General features: G+C 44.2%; 3 protein-coding genes across 3 annotated transcripts; 2 read left to right on the top strand and 1 right to left on the bottom strand.

Moving 5' to 3' along the window:
• The first annotated feature begins 131 nt into the window (after positions 1 to 131).
• LOC133160103 (NXPE family member 3-like) lies at positions 132 to 5128 on the top strand. Its single transcript, XM_061287684.1, has 6 exons — positions 132 to 391; positions 1358 to 1506; positions 1613 to 2391; positions 2706 to 2776; positions 2860 to 3066; positions 3400 to 5128. Exons 2-6 carry the CDS (start codon positions 1366 to 1368, stop codon positions 3960 to 3962), a joined length of 1761 nt encoding a protein of 586 aa, XP_061143668.1. The 5' UTR covers positions 132 to 391; positions 1358 to 1365; the 3' UTR covers positions 3963 to 5128.
• A 2603-nt stretch (positions 5129 to 7731) lies between these two features.
• LOC133160168 (NXPE family member 3-like) lies at positions 7732 to 11343 on the top strand. The gene is made up of 5 exons (XM_061287782.1): positions 7732 to 7921; positions 8576 to 9351; positions 9524 to 9594; positions 9678 to 9881; positions 10004 to 11343. The coding sequence occupies exons 1-5, from the start codon at positions 7817 to 7819 to the stop codon at positions 10567 to 10569; spliced, it is 1722 nt and encodes a 573-aa protein (XP_061143766.1). The 5' UTR covers positions 7732 to 7816; the 3' UTR covers positions 10570 to 11343.
• Positions 11344 to 12782: 1439 nt separating this feature from the next.
• On the bottom strand, positions 12783 to 15749 carry LOC133159789 (uncharacterized). The gene is made up of 6 exons (XM_061287148.1): positions 15601 to 15749; positions 15062 to 15186; positions 14335 to 14690; positions 13986 to 14074; positions 13656 to 13908; positions 12783 to 13251 (listed from the first exon to the last, which is right to left on the bottom strand). Exons 1-6 carry the CDS (start codon positions 15690 to 15692, stop codon positions 13105 to 13107), a joined length of 1062 nt encoding a protein of 353 aa, XP_061143132.1. The 5' UTR covers positions 15693 to 15749; the 3' UTR covers positions 12783 to 13104.
• Positions 15750 to 15764: the final 15 nt, after the last annotated feature.

Below are 15764 nucleotides of genomic sequence, written 5' to 3' on the forward strand. Positions count from 1 at the left end.
GCTGGCCAGAAAACTCCGTATGAAGAGTTCCCTTCTCTTCTCTTCTATGCATTTGTTTTCATTCAATAAATTGTTTCAATATTATATAAAAAAAAAAAGGGGGGGGGGTTGGGGATAATGCGGAAGTTGCGAAGAGGAAGCAGCCAATCACAGTCGACGACAAGCAAACGCGTATGTCTTGATTGTTTTTTTAAACCGGGCCAGGGATGCGTCACACCGACAATTACGCAAATTTTAGACAAACCAATCGTGCTTTGGGACTAATATTTCTTGGAATTTGGGTTTGGAAATGCATTTATAAGATTTTTCAGGAACCCTGGGGCTTGTGTTTTGTCCCGAACCGAGCTGTGGGCTGGTCCGCTTGTGGATAGCGGAAAGACATCAAGCTTGTGTAAGTTAATATTTTACATTACCGATGCTTTATTTGCTTGTGTATTTTAAAGATATATATGTTTATTTAGGAAAGAAGAAGGCTGTAATGCTTTCTTTACCTCTTGTCAGTGTCGTCTGTGGGATGAATAAACACTCCCTAATTCGGAGTTGTTTTTCTCTCTTGAGAGGGATAGGCGATATTTTTCAGATTAGAACTGATTTTTATTTTTATTAAAGAAAGATTTTGGTAGCACTAAACGATTTCCACCCCCTCCAAACACAGATTGCAAATCACGCACACTGCTCTTAATTAGATGATGACGAATTTCTATCATGAACACATAAAATATCGATTCAAAAATAACAAGAACGTGTACTGTAATATAAATGTGTACAGACTTTAAATTATTGTCTTATTTATAATATAGATAGGCACAAACAATAAATAAATAATATGAGTGATAAATAAATAATAAACAAATAACCCAATAAGAGCGTAAATAAAAAAAATAAAAATAAACAGCAACATTAAATTAAAAATAAATAAGAGTAATAATAATAATAATAAACTTGGGGCAATAATAAGTTAATCATGCATTACACCAAGCAAGAAAAGAAAGACAAACTAACAAAACTTAAATTTAAGTTCAAGCACAATGACATGTAAGGTCAATTTCATCCAGGTCATGGTGTTCCACAGTGAGAATTGGGGCTAATGGAGCCTCATCCTCAATATCAAAAATTAAGTGTTAATAGTGTTGTGTTAATTACAATATTTTTTGTCTACTCTGAGAAGTTCAATTGTGTGTTTCATATATATTTTTTGAATTTCCCCAGTATAGCAGCAAAATTCTTATTCTTCAGGTTAGTCATCGGGTTACTTCTTGGTTTCTGAAAGATGAACATGTGAAGCCAATTTCATTTGAGAAAAGACATAGCATTGTTGTTTTATTGAAGCAGACACTCTCTCTCCGATGTGTTCAAGGTTACGTGATGACATCATCATTACTGCCGGGGCAGCGAATGAACGCTATCAAAGCGTTCATGAAGTCTGGAATTGTTTTGAAATATGGCCTCATCATTGCCACCCTGTTTGGCCTCATCTTCCTGTTGAACAACATTACCAATGGGGAGGTGAGAGAAGTTAAATATTTTTTTTGCACACTATACTGTCAGCTGAGGATCTGTTTTGTGAATGGGTCCTTGAGATTTTTTTTTTTTATATATGTCATCCCTTTAGAACTGGAAGTACCACACAATGTCAGCAATGTACAAGTTCCAGAGCCGGATCCAGTCACTCACTTATAGAAGCCTCCCCACATTTCACCACAATCACAGCTTCTGTTCACATCTGGGTCAGCCGCCGTCATTGATAGAAGAGCTGGAGGAGCGGGACTTGTTGGACCTCATTGCCGGGCCCCAGCAGCCATCTGGCTCTACAATACCCACCCTCTGTCAGACAAGTGACCCGGCCCACAGCCTGTTTACAATCATCCCCTCCAAAAACAACCAGCGTTGGTACGTGGGTGACCAGCTGGAGGTGCTGGTCCACCTGCACGACTTCAAGGGCCGACCCAAGCGCTACGGTGGCGATTTGCTGTTGGCCCGGTTGCACTCCCCAAAATACAAAGCGGGTGTGGCTGGCCAAGTACTGGACCACAACAACGGACTTTATACCGCTCAATTCCCGCTGCTGTGGGAGGGCACGGCTCAGGTTGAGGTCACGATGGTGCATTCGAGCGAGGCCGTCGCCGTGCTGCGACGACTGAGGGAGCAACGGCCCGATCGAGTGTTCTTCGTCAGCCTCTTTCGCCACGGCCTTCTTTCTGAGAGCACGGTGTGCAACATGTGCCTGCCGCAGGACCAGGGGGAGTTGTGCAACTACACGGACCCTTACTCCGGCGAGCCGTGGTATTGTTACAAGCCTAAAATGCTCAGCTGCGATGCCCGAATCAATCATGCCAAGGGAGGCTACCTCAAAAACATCATCACCAATAAGGAAGCTTTGCTCTTCCAAAGGTTCGTACTATATAGGACAAGCGCTGTTCTTAATGTATTTCTTGCCATTGAGACCCAAATCCGGTTTTGTTTTTGGTCAAATTCATCCCAATCTGTTGACCCCAATCTCTGGTGGGAACGCCTTAAATGATAGAAGGATATAAGAAATTCTCTTATGATTTCTTAAAAACTATGATAGTGACACAACACATTAGGTCTTGAAGGATGCGGTTGGTACCATTGTAATAATTTAACTGAGCAAAACTCTTTACGTTGTTTCTCATTCTTTTTTTTTGTTGCAAATTTTAAAATCAAACTTTTTTTTTTTACATCAGTGGGGTCAATGTCAAAGTTCCCATCCACGCTTCCACAACGGACACCATCGTCGTGATGCCTTCGAGGAAAGGTACTGCCTACCGTGTCGATAATAAATCACTTTTTTCGGAGGATGGAAATTTATTTGCATCATTGTATCTGCCATCAATGTAGAAAATGACAGGCAAAAACCAGATCCGGTGAACCTGCCGACTTCTGGGTACTACTACCAGGACTCGTGGAGGCCATTGGGTGGTGTCAATATGCGGCAGTTTGACAGAGGTTCTGATATCACTAAGTGTTTGACCAACAAGATGGTTTACATGTACGGCGACTCCACTGTGCGCCAGTGGTTCGAGTACCTCCTCAGTGTGCTTCCAGGTCAGTGACTCCGTCTCATAGCGTTGTGATGTCTCGGCTCGGCTTAGGTGGGACGCAGGGATGAAAATGTCTTCACACTCTGTACTTGATTACAGATACTTTTGTGCACGCTTGTGTATTCTGGATTTAATTACAATCCCTGACACCTAATTTGAAACGCTATTGTACTTTCCACTATTTAAGTTTATTTTATATGTTTATTTTTTATACAATATAGTATCTATACTGTGCTGCCCATACCCATCAAAGTGTTCTTGTGAAAGATCCTGAATCCTCAGTAGCTTCTGACCACTTGTTCCCTCTTACGTAGCTCTGTTGTGTTCTCCGCGGCAGAGATGAAAGAATTCGAGCTGCAGAGTCCAAAAAAGGTGGGACCCTTAATGGCAGTGGACAGCACCCACAACATTCTGCTCGAGTACCGCTGCCACGGGCCACCCATCCGCTTCTCCACCGTCATGACCAGCGAGTTGCGGTACATCGCCAACGAGCTGGACGGCCTGACCGGCGGTCCCGACACGGTGGTGGCGCTCAGCGTCTGGTCTCACTTCAGTACCTTCCCCGTGGAGGTGTACATACGCCGCCTGCGGCATATTCGCAAGGCGGTAGTCCGACTCCTGGACCGGGCGCCGGGGACGGTGGTGGTGATCCGCACAGCCAACCCTCAGGCTCTGGAGCGAGACGTCAGCCTGTACAACAGCGACTGGTTTTCGCTGCAGCTGGACACGGTGCTGCGCGCCATGTTCGAAGGTCTCGACGTTTGGCTGGTGGACGCTTGGCAGATGTGCGTCGCGCACCACCAACCTCACAACCTGCACCCCCCTAGGTCCATTGTCAAGAACATGGTAGACATGATGTTGTCCTACGTCTGTCGAGATGGAACCAGAAATATTGTGTGATTTTCAGAACCGTGTAAACGAGTATCGGGCCTCACTGAAAAGACTTCAAAACAAGATAGAAAGTTGTAATTGAAGGAGACGTGGGGACAAGCGGTATAGAAAATGGATGGATGCATTTCCTCCTCTTTTTAACTTCATAAAGGGAGCAGAATGTTTTGGACATATTTGCCTTTGCAGAGGAATGACTTGAATTACATTACATAAGTATTAAAGTTACAAAGTTTGCCATACACTAATTTGAAATCAGAAAACGTAGTAGTATTGCTGTAATAAGTATCCCAGCAACAGCCTGCAGAAAAAGTTCAAATTTGTGCCATATCTCTGAAATGTGGGCAGTATTTATCGGGTCACAATCGAAAAACAGACTGCCGGCTAACGTGACTAAAGGACTTTTCTTTCTCATGTTTTGCTATTTTCTTCTTTTTTCTTACTTATGATGGAAGCGTCCGCCCCATCCTAGGGCAATGTCAGTCTTGTTCGGTTTGTTGCACTGAATGGAACTGGAATATGTCTAGTCATTAGCCAGTTGAGTATTTATGTGGAATCCAAACACTGGAGAAGCCATTCTTTGCCCCGTGCTGCCTCATTCTCATCAGAGTGAACGCTGCTGATTGCACAAACTGCTTCACACCACTATGTGACTTTTCCTCACCCCCATTTTCAACGCTTCAACCTTTGCTTTTTTTGGTCTGTATTCAAGCCGTCTCCGTTCTTTGTTTACAAATAACAGTGAGCCATTCTAGGAACACTTTACCGACTTGAAATTAACGCAATATATAAATAATATAAAAACTTTTTTCAAAAAATAATTCTGCTTTTCCCACATGCTGCATATCCACTTAAATTTAGTACAAGAACTTTTTCAAAATACATTAGTACAGAAAAAGGATCGCTGTCCCGTACGTTTTGAACGTCTCCCTCCTCCAACGCCCCTGATTCAAATGATCAACTCTAAAGAAGCCTAATAACGATCCTGATCATTTAATCCGGTGTGTTAGAGGAGGGAGACATTGAAAACATGCAGGACAGCGCCCCCCAACGACCGGGTTTGAACACCCGTGGCAGAAGCTATGGAATTCCATAAACAGTTGCTTTCTCGTGAGGGGTGACCTAAACTATGAATATATATTAAAAAAAAAACAAATAAAGAATTTGGATTGATGGTCCTTCTTTGAATTTAATTTTTTTTATTGTTTTTGCACATCTAAACATATCAGCATTGTAGATGGCTGATATTTTGACATAGTATGTATCTGATGATATATAAAGGTCGTTAGATGTTTCCATTTTAACACTGATTTGTGACAATGATTTAGAAAAATCTATGTATTGGAGCTGATTGTTTTTCACAAGAAAATGCACACCCAGCTAAACTTATGATTTTTTCATAATAAGGTGGAATGTAATAGAACACTCTTAGATTGAATTTCCGAACACACCCTTTGTGTCACTCCATGGACATCCTACCTAATGGGTGAGGTTACATCTTGATTGGAGCCAGCATAATTCTGGGACCGAAGGACCAGGTAAGGCGGTTAGGGGATATCCTCATAACTGGGGCGGCGACACATAACTATGAAAATCTCGATCACCATGTCTCTGAATGTTTAGAGATATATCCTCATCATTCTCAGCCTATATGGCCTCATCTTCCTGATTAAAAACATAACCCTTGGGAAGGTGAGAGAAATTTGTTCAAGTTTTTTGTGTGTGTGTGTGTGTGTGTGTGGTGAAGTTGTACTCGTGGGCTTACTTACCCTGTAACGTTCAACCTTCTTTAGAGAAAACATACTGTAAGTGCTTGGACAAAACAGGTTTTATTTTTCATGGCGATGGAATGAAACTATAAGGCACAGTCAAACACGAGGCCCTGCGGCACGATCCTCCCTACACAATTGCATTGTGATGAGAAAAAAAATAGCTTGACACCTCTGTATTATGTACGTGTGAGTGTCATCATCCTACAAATGGAAGAAAAATGAAGAACTTCTGCCAGGAAATACAGAGGTAGAAGAACGGTAGTCATCACTTCTGCCATCTAAATTATCTGCTGATAGTCAAACTATCATGGAAAGATGGACAAAAATATATATTTGTATGAAAAATAAAACATTTGGATTAATTTAGTTGTAAAATTTCATGTGGGTACACTTTGCTGCTTACCAATGTGCCGCGGCACAGTTGTTAGGGTTGGCAAATTATTTTGATTGTATGATTATGTTGAAATGTTTATCGGAATCATTACCTCCGTTAAAATCTTTCCCACCACCAGAAACCTGCTCAACTTTGTAAAACAAACATACGACTAAACTGGTATGCAGAGGTGACTGTGAAACCTGCATGGTCACCCTCACCACCACCATTGCTTTCTCTCAATAATATATAGCAGGGGTCCCCAAACTTTTTCCTGTGAGGGCCACATAACCTTTCCCTTCTCTGATGGCGGGCCGGTGGCAGTTTGTAACAGAAAAAGTGTGACGATCGTAGGGGAGCTTAAAAAAATTATTGTTTTCCAGAAAGCCACACATAACCAAATAACGGTTATTTAATAACCCTTTCCAGGTTCTTTACAGAAAAAAAGTCAGGAAACAAATAATAACACTATTAATGAAATAAATAATAACTAAACCCTCTCTGAGTTCTTCACAGAAAAAACAGGAAATAAATAACTAAATAACTCTCTCTGGGTTCTTCATAGAAAAAAAAACATGGAACATTAACTTTCTGTTGTGCCATGCACAATCTTAACAGATAAAAGTTCAGCTCAGTTGTCAGAGCAGAACCTCTCTGACACATATGAGCAGTCTCTTAAAGTTCTTGTGTTCCTTCCTTATAATCCTTTTGTAGGTTCCAGTAGGCTTGTAGACACTGCTGTCTTTTTTGTTAAAGTTTGATAGTGCGTCATAGTCTGGAGTAAAATTTGTTGTGGCAATTCTTAGGCGAGATCCGAGGTGTTGGTCCGTTTACCTCGATCTGTGACGGGTAGATGTTGACGTTCATGTGGCTGAACGTCACGTCGCGTACGTCGAGCCAAATTGGCAACTCTTTTAAACGCTCGGCACTGCTTTACTTGGGCGACATTTTAACGGAAGGATTCCAGGGGAAGGTTTGTGGGTGGCTTTAGCGCAAAACTGCATCTGAAAGCTCAGCGCGCAAATTACAAGAATGCTGTCGTCACAGCCCACGCTCTAAATTCGGGACTGATACAAATAGAGCGCGAGTGCGCCATGTCCGTACACGCACTTGTGAGTGTGCACCGAGCTTTCTGACACGGCTTCCGGTAGTAAATGCGCAGGCGAGCGCTTCCCCATCTACTGGGGAAACGCAGTCATTGCAGGCAAAATGAGCAAAAAAAAAAAAAAAGTTTAATAATACAATTTATTCAGGGTTGGCGGGCCAGATTAAACGGTCCCGCGGGCCGTATCCGGCCCGCGGGCCGTAGTTTGGTGACCCCTGATATATAGTCTCGAGCAAAAGTCAGACTTTTCAGGCGCTCTTGTGTGAGTTTCAAAAAGAGGCAAACTGTCTCGTGTTATTCTTGCATCTAAGTCAGAGTAAGGAAAATTAACACTGAGGTACTGAGGTCCAGACTATCACTAACAATCATTATCCCAACCCCTGTTGCTGTCATGAGCTATTGCGAGAGGTCAAATAAAACATTATTGACATTTCAAAAGAGTCTGACGTGTCTTTACGTAGTGCCAGAAAAAGCGAAAAGATAATGCTCCCTCCCACGGGCTATTTTTTGACGCTTCCATCTCGCTCGTTTGACGAGTTTACTTCCCGGTTGATGACAGTCAGACAGGTCGGGCGGAATCTTTATCACTGCGGCCACGGCAAGTGACAGTACCACGATGGAAGTCACCGAGAAAATGTGCCTCAGCTATAGGAAACCTATCCTCATCGTTCTCACCCTGTTCGGTCTCATCTTCATCCAGCGCAATATCAGCAATGTGGAGGTGAGAGAAGCTTGTTCAACTTTTTTTTTTTAGGAGGGTGGGGGCGTAACCTGTACGTTTAATTTCACGTAACCTGTCAAAATGTGAGCAAAACCCATTTATCTAAATTTAGATAAGAGTCAAACCCATTGGAATACCTATTTCGTATAGTCTATGGCCTTTAAAGGACTAAATAAATCCATTTATAAACACTATGATCTTTCAACTTGGAAAAGGCTCTTGAAGACATTACATGTGAAAGACTTTGTGCCATCTCCTTTAAACGTGATGCCTTCTCAAAAGACAAGTTGCAACTTTGTTTATCATCCAGGCTTCTCTGGTCTGTTACAGTTGAGATGTTTCTAAACTTCATGACCAAGACGCTGAAAAATTCTCACCGTGGGTGTGACTTGGTACACCAACTGTTATTCACTGATCTAATTGGACAATGGTCAACTGTAATTTTCTGCATGCATCACTAGCATAAAGAGATGAGCAAAAATACATTATTTGTCAGAAATAAATATTTTTCCTACCAATTTCATATAAATGCCAACTTTTTTGCAGAACACTTGATCATTTTTGTTACACACTACAACAGTTGTTAATGACTGGGGTAGAATGAGCCGCAGTTAAAATGTTATCATATTTTCATAACATGTCATCCCTTCACAGAGTTGGAAGAATCACTTAGTGTCAGCACTGCACAAGGTCCAAAACCGCATCCAGCCGTCCAACCTCTCTGAAACCCAACAGGCGTTTCATCACAAGCGCACTCCTTACTGTCCACATCTGGCCCAGCCACTGTCACCTGAAGAAGAACTGGAGGAACGCAACTTGTTGGACCTCATCGCCTGGCCCAAGCCACCCTCTGGCTCCGAAGCACTCAACTTGTCCCAGACAAGTAACCCGGTCCATAGTCAGTTGACAATTGTCCCTGCCAAAAACTGGTCCGTGGGCGACCAGCTGGAAGTGCAGGTCCAACTGCGGGACTTCAAGGGCCGACCCAAGCGCTACGGTGGCGATTTGCTGTTGGCCCGGTTGCACTCCCCAAAATACAAAGCGGGTGTGGCTGGCCAAGTACTGGACCACAACAACGGACTTTATACCGCTCGATTCCCGCTGCTGTGGGAGGGCTCAGCTCAGGTTGACGTCGTGATGGTCCACTCGAGCGAGGCTGTGGCCGTGCTGCAGAGGCTGAGAGAGAAACGACCCGATCGGCTCTACTTCTCCAGCATCTTTGGCCAAGGTAATCATTCGGAGAAGATGGTGTGCAACATGTGTCTGCCGCCAGACCAGGGGCCACTCTGCAACTTTACGGACCTTCACACCGGCGACCCTTGGTATTGCTACAAGCCCAAAATGCTCAGCTGCGACACCAGAAACAATAACGTCCTCGAAGGCTCCCTCAAAAACATCATCAACAGCAAGGAAGCGTTGCTCTTTCAAAGGTTTGCACACTCAATGATTTTTTGACATGAACTCAAGAACACATTTAAAATAATGGACCCACATATTCCAAATGAGATACTTTGGAGTGTCATAGAAGCTGGTACTGTTGGAGCAGCGCGACTGACCTCTGTATTTCTGTTGTAACCATTGTGCTCATTTTTCTCACATCAGTGGCGTTAACATTAAAGTTCCAATTCATGCTTCCACATCGAATGCCATCATCGTGCTTCCTTCCAGGAAAGGTACTGTTGATCTTCAGAGTAATGATTTTTTTTGAAGGGAGTGGTGGTGATTTTTCACAACATTTTGCCTGCCATCGATGTAGGAGACAGCACTCAAAAACTGGACCACGCAAAGGTGGCAACGTCTGGATACTACTACCAGGACATTTGGAGGTCATTGGGTGGCGTAACCAAGCGCCAGTTTGATGGTGCGTCCATCACTCAGTGTTTGAGCAACAAGTTGGTCTACATGTACGGTGACTCTACCATGCGCCAGTGGTACGAGTACCTTCTCACTGTGATTCCAGGTTCGTGCCTCTCATTGCAGTACAAAATGGGTGACTTGTTGAGGGAATCAAAAAATACAATTTGGTTGCTCGTGATCACTTGGGGTTTTTTTTGTGTAATTTTATTGCACTCTGCCCTGCAGGGATAAAAGAATTCAACCAGGAGAGTGGAGTAAAAGTTGGCCCCTTCATGGCCGTGGACCTCACCCACAATATTCTGCTCAACTTTCGTTTCCACGGCCCACCCATCGTCACCGTCACCGCCATGATGGCACGCAAGTTGCGCTACATTGCCAACGAGCTGGACGGCCTGACCGGCGGTCCCGACACGGTGGTGGCGCTCAGCGTCTGGGCTCACTTCGCCCCCTTCCCCGTGGAGGTGTACCAACACCGCCTACGGCAGATCCGCAAGGCGGTGGTGCGACTTCTGGACCGGGCGCCTGGGACGGTGGTGGTGGTCCGCACGCCCAACCCTCGAGCTCAGAATCGGGACCTTAGCCTAAAGTTCAGTGACTGGTTTTCGCTGCAGCTGGACACGGTGCTGCGCGCCACGTTCGAGGGTCTTGACGTTTTGCTGGTGGACGCTTGGCAGATGGTCTTGGCGCACCACCAACCTCACAACGTGCACCCTCCTAGGGCCATTGTGAAAAACATGGTAGACATGATGTTGTCCCACGTTTGTCGTGACAGAACCAAGAAGACTGAATGATATCTGTAAATCAAACTATGTGAAGTAGAAACCAGTTTATGGCCTGACTGACAAGGAGAAAACACGCACACACAAACACACACGCCCTCTTTTACTTTGTTAGTATTGATGGGCCTCAGAGATACGTCTAAAGCAACAGAACTTTGAATGTGGTTATTGGTTAGACCAGGGGTCGGCAACTCGCGGTTCCGGAGCCGCATGCGTCTCTTTAGCACGCCCCCTAACGGCTCCCTGGAGTTTTTGCAAAAATGCGTGAAAATGGAAAAATACGGGGTTTTTTTTTGTTTCTGGTGTTTTTTTAAATATGTTTTTTAGAGGGTTATCATGATACAAGAATTGTTATGCTTTAAAAATGTATGTAGTTGTAAATATATTAAAAATACCGAATTTAAGAATGACGCCAAATTGCAAAATTGCGTCATAGCCTGCGACGCAGCACAGGTGAGTTGTAAACAAACAGGTGTGTGAGTGATGGGCAGAGGCTTTAAGAAAGAATGGACTGAACTTTATGCTTTCATTGAAAAATGCTGAACCCTTTCCTGCATGTTTGATTTGCAATGAGAAGTTGTCAAATAACAAGAAGAGGAATTTGGAGCGACATTTTCAGCTAAAGCATGCTAAATTTGCTGCCGATCACCCTGTTGGAACTGAGAGGAAAGGTGCAATTTGAAGAACGAAAAAACTGTTTCAAGAAGTGGATTGCATCTCCAAACTCTCCTACTGCTGCAAGTTTTGTTGCAGCCCGGGAGGTAATAAAGCACGGAAAACCATTCACTGATGGCGAGTTCATGACGGATTCATTCATTAAAATATCAGAATGGCTATTTTAAGACGAAAAAAACACATAAACGTTTACATAAAACGGTCACCTTACACAACACAAGTGAAGGCACAAGCACTTCGCTTACCTCGAAAACACGATGGAATCGGACGGAAAAGGAGAATCCAAATGCTTCTCGATGTAATTCAGTTGAACACTTGGCAAAAGACACACCCAGAGGCACTGATATGTGCTTTCTCACTTGAAAAATTTCCATTGCACAAAAAGTGTAACAAACTAACTATTCAGAGGCACAAAATGTATCAGATTGGTTTCTTCTTGCTGCTTCTTGCAGACCCTTAGTGTAGACTTCATTGGGTACCCCCGAGCACCTAAAGCAGTTGTTCTCAACCTTGATGAAGGTACCAAACCCCACCAGTTTGCTTATTCACCGAATCCCTCTTTAGTGAAAAATGAAATTAATATTTTAAAAATTCAAGACGATGTTTTTTACAGGTGCACAAAATGAGCTGTGCATGAACATCACCGTGTTCATAGAACAAAACCAACACAATGCATGAACTCACAACAAATGACACACCTGCAAATCAGTGTGACTTCTGCTGTTGCCTTTGCGAGACCTGTTCAGATAAGCGTCACCACAAATTTACACCATAAATCTCTCTGGCTCTGCCGAACCCCTGAGACCGACTCACCGAACCCAGGTTAAGAACCACTGCACTAGAGGGTACTGCAACCGCTCAAGCACAATTTGCAAGACTCAAATCAGTGAAATAGAAGCCTTTATTTACCATTATGATGCAGATATGACATTGAAACGAAAAGTATAAATATGAATTTGTGGGGCATCTGAAAAACGTGAAAATCCCAAAAAAGTATGCGGATCCTAAAAACCAGCATGAATATTACGAAAGGCCAAACAAAGTATATGTCAAGCGCTTCATATAGATATTGCCATCAGAGGGCACTGCAACTGCACAAACAATTTGCAAGACTCAAATCAGTGAAATAGAAACCTTTATTTACAGAAACCTTTATTTATTGACCATTATTATGAAGGTATAACATTGAAACCAATCGTGTGAATTCTTGGGCCTCTGAAAAACGTGCAGAAATCACAAAGAAATATTTGCGGATCGTAAAAACCAGCATGAAAATGACGGGAGGCCAAAGTATACTTCAAGCGCTTCATATATATTGCCGCTAGAGGGCACTGCAACTGCACAAACACAATTTGCAAGAGTCAAATCAGTGAAGTAGAATAGAAACCTTGATGGATGGAACATTATGATGCATTGAAACCAGTCATGTGCGTCTGAAAATGACAAAAATGTTTGTGGATCCTAAAAACGAGCATGACAATTACGAAAGGTATACTTCAAGCACTTCATATATATATTGCCACGAGAGGGTACTGCAACTAACCCAAACACAATTTGCAAGAAAACCTTTTATTGAACATAGGTGTATCATTGAAACCAAAAGAACAAAGCTCTCCAGGCCCAAGCATGTGTAAAGTAAAGCAAAGACTTTCTTCCAAGTAACTCCAGTAAAATAATGATTTGATTCAGTACGTAATGTACTACATGGGACAAATTGCGACTCCCGTGTGTTTCACTGCGCCTCTGACTGTGCCGACGCCGCTTCTTATCATTGCATGGCTAGCCTAAACATTGGATATCAGAAGGTGGACTGAAAGAAATGCTTTTGAGATCATTGCTGTTGGCACGATGACGGCCCGACAGGAAGCGCCGTCACACCAGTTGGACGCTGGTCAGCATCACCTGCCACCCCTCCAGCCAGTTGATGCTTTGCAGGTCGCTAACAGCATATTTGAGGTCCAGCTGGAGGTCGTCGTTGAAGGTTATGTTGAAAGCGTCAACCTCACACTTGATGACAATCTGGATGGTGACGAGAGAGAGCAGGGTCACGAAGCGCTCCTCAACATTTTACACAGGAACCGCTCGGAAATGTAGGATGGCAAACTGGCGGCTTGTCAGGACAAACACAGGCGTGCCACCAGACAGTCGAAAATGCTTCACGTAAAAAAGCTTTCGTTCGTCCGTCCGTCAAAAAACAACGCATCAATGGCTTCCTGTGCCCAGGTCAGTCAACCTTTCGAAATCCTTCAATGCTATTTTGGATTTGTGGAACGCTGCGCCCGAGGCCTCCAAAATATCGAGCCGATTCTCTGAACAATTTAACAGGTTGAATGAAGGGGGCACAAATGTAGATGTCTGACACCTTCGTTTGGGTAACGACCGGACGGCGGACAAAGACGTAGCGTAGCGACGACGGGGGTCACCTTGAAGGCATGTCCGGGACCAAAAGGGCGGTGTTGGGGTAAGTTCTTGGTCTGCTTGTTGCCCCAAGTGCCGGCCACTTTGGAGTTGAGCAAGACCATTTGTTTTGCCAAGTCAAATTTGAGGTGCAGCCCCGTCGTGATTTTGTTGCCGCTGTCGCCGCCGCCATCGTCGCCGTCGTCGCCGTCGTCCTCGCCGTCGTCGCCGTCGTCCTCGCCGTCGCCATCCTTGTGCACATTCAGGTTGAATAAGAACCTGCCGCACAAACGCATTGTCCTGGTAAGTGCCTTCTTTGGTGAAATTGGGGGCAGCTGGGTGCAGGCTATCATTACCTGGTGACGTTGGTCTTGGCTCGCCCTCTGATAACGATGCTGCGGCCCACGGCAAGGCCTTCATCCATGGCCGCTTGGAATCCGCCTTTCTGCGCACACACACGATGGAGCAAGACAAGTCCACGATGCACTTTGTGTACAGCTCTACGTCTTTCCGGACGATGCAGGCATTTGTATCCCCGCATGCCCTCAGTGAGGGCCCACGTGCCCTCCTCCGTGACGTCGCCATATTGGCCTAGCCAATCAACTTTGTGTCGATTTTTCGTCTGACCATTTTTGTCTTTCTTCACTTTGCCTGTACAAATGAAACCACAAATTCGTTCACAGCGCAAACAGTCAACTTACTCACCGGGTTAGCAACCATGGCCAGCAGGCACGAGCATGTGACGTTACGGGAAGAACACGACGGTTGACCGGTGGGGCTCCCACAGGTGACAAGTTCCCAATTGGTCGATGTTTGCGTGGTAGGAGAAGGGTCAGCAGGAAGAAGAAGGGCAACGGTAGGAGTGGTACACGGAGGACAGGTCGTAGCAGGGGGACTCGGAGGACAGGTAGTAGGAGCAGGAATTGTGGGAAGGGTAAGATTAGGACATGGGGGACATGGGGGAATAATGGGGCAAGTTACATCAGGACATTTGAGAATAGTTGCTGCAGGACATTCGGGAATAGCTGCAGGACATTCGGGAATAGTAACAGGAGTCTCGTCTGCAGGGATACATTCCATCCATGAGAAAGGAGAGAGAGCACGTTAGAAGACATGCAAATGCTTTTTTGCTTGGCAAATTTGTTGTATAAACATAGGAACCCGAAGGTATGATGCAATGTGTAACTTCTATGTTGTATGATTAAACTAGGCATTTGTTTTCATTTGTCATTTAAAAGTTGCTGTTGTAAATGCCTTAACTTGAAATATCTTTTGTCTGATTTTGTCTTATGTCTAAACGGACTCCGGCTTTTTCTCATTACAAAACTACAATGTCATTTTTGTGTTTATGACTGTCTCGATCGATGTAGTGCTGTCTGTCACGCGTTAGCCTGGACACTTCAAATCAACAAGATAGTAGGGGTGGACTCACCCAAGCGACGCTTGCAGACGTACTGGATGCGGGTTCGACATTCAGTGGAATACAACATCTCAGATCGCATTAGAAAACAACATCCTAGCGTCCCGTCTTTGCTCGGCTGGAATTTATTCCAAAGCCTGGAACACACAATCAAAGAGATGTTGCCAAAGACCCGCCCGCAGCAGCTCCCCCGCAGTCCCCCTTTGCATTTCATAAACGGACGGACCAATCAGAGGGTAGCAGTTGGACTTCCTGTTCACATCTTTGCTCTTGCAAAATGTCAGTGATGATTGTCTTCTCAAACAAATATCTCTTAATCTTGCAACGTTGTTGTTAATGAACTTTCCGCAAAACAAGGAATTTTTGTCCAAAAAAGAACTTCTCAAAAACAGGTTTCTTCTGAAAAACTCCATGTTTTGTGCTCGGGGTAGTCTGAGTTCTCAAAGGAACTTAACATTACTCTTTTTTAGTACTGAGAACCATGTGCAAGCCAGTGATCATCGTCATCATCATCTGCAGTGACAAGTGAGCAGTACAGCAACGTTACTTACGTTCCGGCTCTAAAGTAAAGTGTCCCGTCACTCCACCTCCAGTTTATGTCATCAACTCGCCACAGGCCAAGCCAAGCGTACTCCGAATTCATGTTGGCCTTCACCCAGTCCTGCAAGAAAGAGACTGATTAAGGCGAATGGGTAGGTAATTAGGTAGGTAGGCA

This window comes from Syngnathus typhle, linkage group LG9 (assembly GCF_033458585.1).
Source record: "Syngnathus typhle isolate RoL2023-S1 ecotype Sweden linkage group LG9, RoL_Styp_1.0, whole genome shotgun sequence".
In the NCBI taxonomy this organism is placed as follows: domain Eukaryota; kingdom Metazoa; phylum Chordata; class Actinopteri; order Syngnathiformes; family Syngnathidae; genus Syngnathus; species Syngnathus typhle.

Excerpts from the sequence above, each read along its gene's own strand:
- LOC133160103 (XM_061287684.1), top strand. The coding sequence starts at position 1,366 with ATGACATCATCATTACTGCCGGGGCAGCGAATGAACGCTATCAAAGCG. Across the intron at positions 1,507-1,612 it reads ACAACATTACCAATGGGGAG|AACTGGAAGTACCACACAAT; the intron begins GTGAGAGAAGTT and ends TCATCCCTTTAG. Across the intron at positions 2,777-2,859 it reads CGTGATGCCTTCGAGGAAAG|AAAATGACAGGCAAAAACCA; the intron begins GTACTGCCTACC and ends CCATCAATGTAG.
- LOC133160168 (XM_061287782.1), top strand. The coding sequence starts at position 7,817 with ATGGAAGTCACCGAGAAAATGTGCCTCAGCTATAGGAAACCTATCCTC. Across the intron at positions 7,922-8,575 it reads GCAATATCAGCAATGTGGAG|AGTTGGAAGAATCACTTAGT; the intron begins GTGAGAGAAGCT and ends ATCCCTTCACAG. Across the intron at positions 9,595-9,677 it reads CGTGCTTCCTTCCAGGAAAG|GAGACAGCACTCAAAAACTG; the intron begins GTACTGTTGATC and ends CCATCGATGTAG.
- LOC133159789 (XM_061287148.1), bottom strand. The coding sequence starts at position 15,692 with ATGAATTCGGAGTACGCTTGGCTTGGCCTGTGGCGAGTTGATGACATA. Across the intron at positions 14,075-14,334 it reads TGGCCATGGTTGCTAACCCG|AAAGGCGGATTCCAAGCGGC; the intron begins GTGAGTAAGTTG and ends GTGTGTGCGCAG. Across the intron at positions 13,252-13,655 it reads GTCCCGGACATGCCTTCAAG|ATTGTCATCAAGTGTGAGGT; the intron begins GTGACCCCCGTC and ends GTCACCATCCAG.